The sequence below is a fragment of the Galeopterus variegatus genome, unplaced genomic scaffold (assembly GCF_000696425.1).
Source record: "Galeopterus variegatus unplaced genomic scaffold, G_variegatus-3.0.2 Scaffold11309, whole genome shotgun sequence".
Lineage (NCBI taxonomy): Eukaryota > Metazoa > Chordata > Mammalia > Dermoptera > Cynocephalidae > Galeopterus > Galeopterus variegatus.
In genome coordinates, this window is record NW_007737420.1 from 12,455 (window position 1) to 17,482 (window position 5,028).

The 5,028-nt window shown below is 41.1% G+C and overlaps 1 protein-coding gene across 1 annotated transcript in view; it reads left to right on the forward strand.

The window, feature by feature from the left end:
* Positions 1-3,743, forward strand: part of LOC103610563 (killer cell immunoglobulin-like receptor 3DL1) — a gene marked incomplete at its 5' end in the record, with an annotated part of 5,071 nt that extends 1,328 nt beyond the window's left edge. The window contains 2 exons of the mRNA XM_008594711.1: positions 2,758-2,906; positions 3,459-3,743. Coding sequence (XP_008592933.1) covers positions 2,758-2,906; positions 3,459-3,605 — 296 coding nt within the window. The remainder of the gene's footprint in view (positions 1-2,757; positions 2,907-3,458) is intronic.
* Between the last annotated feature and the right edge of the window lie 1,285 nt (positions 3,744-5,028).

Consider the following 5,028-nt stretch of genomic DNA (forward strand, 5'->3'; position numbering starts at 1 on the left):
TTGGAAGTTTGGCAAAATAATATCCCAGACAGAGCTATAAGCCATGAATCTACTAAGGTGAAAATAATCTTACTTTCAAGAAAGAGTCTACACCTGAAATGTTGTGAATGAGATGGAGAGAATTGTGAGATAAATGTAGAGAGATGGAGAGGACCTAGAATATATGAGAATTACGTAAGAACAGGGAATTAATGTTTTATGTTAACTGTTATTGGAATTCATCTCAGAAATCAATATACGATTAACAATGACTGATGTGAAAGTATAGGATTCTCAGGCACATAACTGTGAGCTAGGAGACCAGGGAGAGACAGTTGCATTCTCCTGGTAAAAATGGTGGTGACTTAGAAACTAATGAATGAAGTAGATAGATACACATTCGCAAGGTAGAACCATTTGGAGAGAAGTCCTGTTGGATCTGACTTCGGCTAGTTGCTTGATCTTGGCTTTATTAATGTCTTTCTGAGACTCGCTTTCACTCCATCAAATTTATCCTTCTCAGGAGAGAAAGAATTGTGGGGTTGGGGGGAGGGGGTGAAAATGCACACAACTGTGGTGTAAAATACCAGAATGACAAGGGCACTCAAACTAAAATCATCATTATCAAATTAAAATCATCATTATTCTACTTTGTATGATTACCTCTTTGATCCTCTATCTTATCCACAATAAACTAGGCTGAAAGCACCTCCCTTTTAGACTTTGTGTAAGCATGAGAACAGTTTGAAAATGTGAAAGCCTGGGCTGGTCACTTAACTCACTTGGTTGGAGCACAGTGTTGCAAGACCAAGATCTGACCTTGAAGACAGACTTTGAAATAACACAAGCAGACAAAAGAAAAGAAAAAAGTATTTTTACCAGCCAGACACCAAAAAAATCAAAAAAACGTGAAAGCACTCCCTCCTCACAACACACATAGATACTAGAGTAGAGAAAGTGCTGAAGACATGGTGTAAAACTGGTCCTCCTCCATTCCCCTCACCCCTACTGTAAATCACATATGCAGATACAGACAGATCCCTGGGAGGCGAACACCAGTATTCTACTGAGTGAGTTCAGATCTTGAACACAGTTGCATTCTCCTGGTAAAAATGGTGGTGACTTAGAAACTAATGAATGAAGTAGATAGATACACATTCGCAAGGTAGAACCATTTGGAGAGAAGTCCTGTTGGATCTGACTTTTGCTAGTTGCTTGATCTTGGCTTTATTAATTTCCTTCTGAGACTCACTTTCACTACATCAAATTTATTCTTCCCAGGAGAGAAAAAAATGTGGGGTTGGGGGAAGGGGATGAAAATGCACACAACTGTGGTGTAAAATACCAGAATGACAAGGGCACTCAAACTAAAATCATCATTATCCTACTTTGTAGGATTACCTCTTTGATCCTCTATCTTATCCACAATAAATCAGGCTAAAAGCACCTCCCTTTTAGACTTTGTGTAAGCATGAGAACAGTTTGAAAATGTGAAAGCCTGGGCTGGTCACTTAACTCACTTGGTTGGAGCACAGTGTTGCAAGACCAAGATCTGACCTTGAAGACAGACTTTGAAATAACACAAGCAGACAAAAGAAAAGAAAAAAGTATTTTTACCAGCCAGACACCAAAAAAATCAAAAAAACGTGAAAGCACTCCCTCCTCACAACACACATAGATACTAGAGTAGAGAAAGTGCTGAAGACATGGTGTAAAACTGGTCCTCCTCCATTCCCCTCACCCCTACTGTAAATCACATATGCAGATACAGACAGATCCCTGGGAGGCGAACACCAGTATTCTATTGAGCGAGTTCGGATCTTGAACTCAGAGACCAGACACAGCACTATCTGCTGGTCGACTTTCCTCCTCATTCACAGAAGGACAAGTAGTGTTGGGGCCAGGCAACAACAACATATGTTCAGCAATAGCTGATGCAGGGGATGGTCTTTTCCCTGTGCCTCCCAGAAAAAGCATAAACCGAACAGGTGCCACATGAGACAACAAAAAGGAACACAGCACATTCTGCAGCCCTCAGTTCACATGCCTCGTCATCATTTCCTGGGTATAGGACACAGACAACTCCATTTCACTTCTTTTGATCTTGATTACACTTTTTTCCTTTTATCAGAGAAATTAATTTTTTTGATTCCAGGGTGCTGTGGATGTCGAGATTGTGAAGCAGATTTTCTCTGCGCTGGTGTCAATCCCAGGGGAAGTCTCTAAATGATTCACACACTACACCTTTGGCTGTGCTGATTTCTCTTAGCTGCCAGAGTCTAGTGAGAGAGAACACTCACACAATAAGTTACATGAAGCAGGTTTACTATTCACAAATAACAAGCAAGAGAGAACAGAAGCTTAGGGATGAGAACGTCACCCACGGCTCAGGAAAGCTCCCCAGGAAGGATGGAGTCTCCCCACTTGCTCTGCAGCTGAGGGAACCCATAAAGCAGCCTGCCCTGGGTTTTATACCCTGGAGAGACAGAAATCACTGGGCTAAAGAATTGCAAAACATCCTGTTCTAGGAAGGACAGGAACAGAACTGGGGTACTCCACACAGTTCCTCTTTATCTCAAGATGTTGTGTTCCCAGCACGTCCTGCAGTTACTATTAGAACTACAAGTGAGAAAGAGGGGACAGCTGTGCCACTTGCCATCCAGGCACTTGTCCTAAAGAGACATTGTATGCAATTATCTGGCGATCGGTAAGTGGGAGGCAATCCACAACGGGGAGCTGCTATGACTTGCTTCTTATTGGATTAATATCTTCCTTCAGATAACTCCAGCTCCCTGCATGTTCTGATTGGACCCTCGGTGGTCACCATCCTCCTTGCCATCCTCCTTTTCTTCCTCATTCGTCGCTGTTGTCCTGCCAAAAAGAGTAAGTCTCAGGAAGAGGAGTCCAGTGCCATCTGGGCATATGGGGTCAGGATGGGAGTTAGCTGGTGTGTGTTGTCCATTTGCAGGAGATCCCGGGCCCAAGGCAGGAGCCACAGAGTTAGGGCTTCCTAGAGGTAACACCAGAGTCCCTGCCCCTTCCCTCAGCTCACAGACCATTGACTAATTCTCCACTGTATACTCGCAACCAGTGCAGCCTCTGATATCAAAAGGTTCTATGAAAGGGAGAAAGGAGGAAAGAGAATCAATGGGATGGAAGTTCAAATGATTAATGGGCTGGGTTCTTATACTTAGACAAATGGAATATGTGACTCTGCTGTTGGGCAGCTGAGTAATCTCAACCACGCACCACATCTCAAGTGTTTGTATCTGTATATGAAATAAGAATCCCAATGTTCCTTCCTAGGTGTTTTAATGATTTCTATTTCCTATAGATGCTGCTATGGTGGGCCAAGAACAGTGAATAGGGAGAACAGTGAAGGTAGGTCCTCCACAGCCCACCCTCTTCAATAAAGTTATTCCTGATGAGTCTCCAGCAGTGTATGCACATAACCTCACTCAACATTTCCCTTTATCCAGGACCCTAAAGGAGAAGACCCACAGGAGGTGATATGTGCACAGTTGGATCATTGGATTTTAACACGCAAAAAAATCACTCCCACTTCCCAGAGGCCCAAGGAACCTTCAACAGATACTAGTGTGTATGTGGAACTCGCAAAATCCTGAACCCAAATCAAGTGTCATCTCCTATCCCATGAGAACACATAGAAAGACCTCGAGAAGGTCTTCCATGCACACCATAGATCCTTTCCAAACCCAGCTTGACAGCTGCAATGCAACAACAGCTAGAATCTGACGAAGTTAAGTCTTCATCTTCAGGGTCATCCCTCTTATCAAAACATTAGTCTAAACATGAATCCTTGCTTACAAGTTTCTATCGCCCCCATTGCCTGCTGGAGAGAAAACAAACTCCTTTGCTTAGCCTCCAATTTTCTATTTCACTTGACCCCTGCCAACTCTGCAACCTCACTGGCTGTACTTTCTTGACTTGCTTGAAGCGACAACCTGCTATTCCATCTCCCCTGAAAGCTATTTTTCAGCTTTCTGTCATCAGGAACGTTTCTGTATATTTTGAAGATCTCAATGGAGTTTCTTCCGTTTTGAAAAAAACATTTTCTGACCTCATGGTTTAGGTAAGGTGCCTCTTTGTTTGCCTACAGTTTCACATGCTACCATGACTATGTACTTATTACCCTACATGTTCTCCACTCGGTTCTCATCCCTGGACTGGGAGTTTCTGGGAGCAGGGCAGAGTCTGGTTTGTCTCTGGGACCCAAGTTCGCATCCAAGGAACTAGCACATAGGTTTCACCGATCACTCATCAAATGAACAAGTGAGAATTCCTACTCTCTGCAGACCAATGAAAAGCTTGTGCATCCTACAGGGGACATTTATAGGGTCACTGTCCTTGTTATTCTCATCTTCACAAGATCATGTATGAAACAATCATGTTATATGTCATAAATACGTACAATTTTTATTCGTCAATTTAAAAAGATTAATTAAAATTAATAAAAATAATAAAATAAAAATTTTGTATAGTGTGAGAAAGGTTTTGGATTTCCTTTTTGGCTACCTTAACCTTTGGTCTGATGTCATTCATTGAGAAAACATTTTATTCCATCTTAAACCACACTGCAGCCTTTGTCAAACATAACATGTCTGAATATACAAATGGAGGTATTTTTGGACTCTGTTTTCTATTCAGTTGCTTATTAAGTCTAGTCTCATGGTGTTGTCACACTTTGTGTAGCCTTACAACACCTCTTAAAATCTGGTAGCATGAGCACTCTGATTTGTGGATTTTTTCTTTCACAGCATTATAATTATTATAGGTTGTTTGCATTTCCATTCAAATTTTATAATCAGGCTGCTAATTTCCACCCAAAAAAGAATCTTGTAATTTGATTGTGATTGTATTAAATGTACAGATCAGCTCTTTCTTGTACAAATATAATGCAATCTACATACAACATCTTAAATTTGCTAGTAGCCAAATTAAAAAGTTAAAAAGAAACAGGTGGAAATAATGTAAGTAATTTATTTTATCTAACCAAATATATCTAAAATATTATCATTTCAACATGTA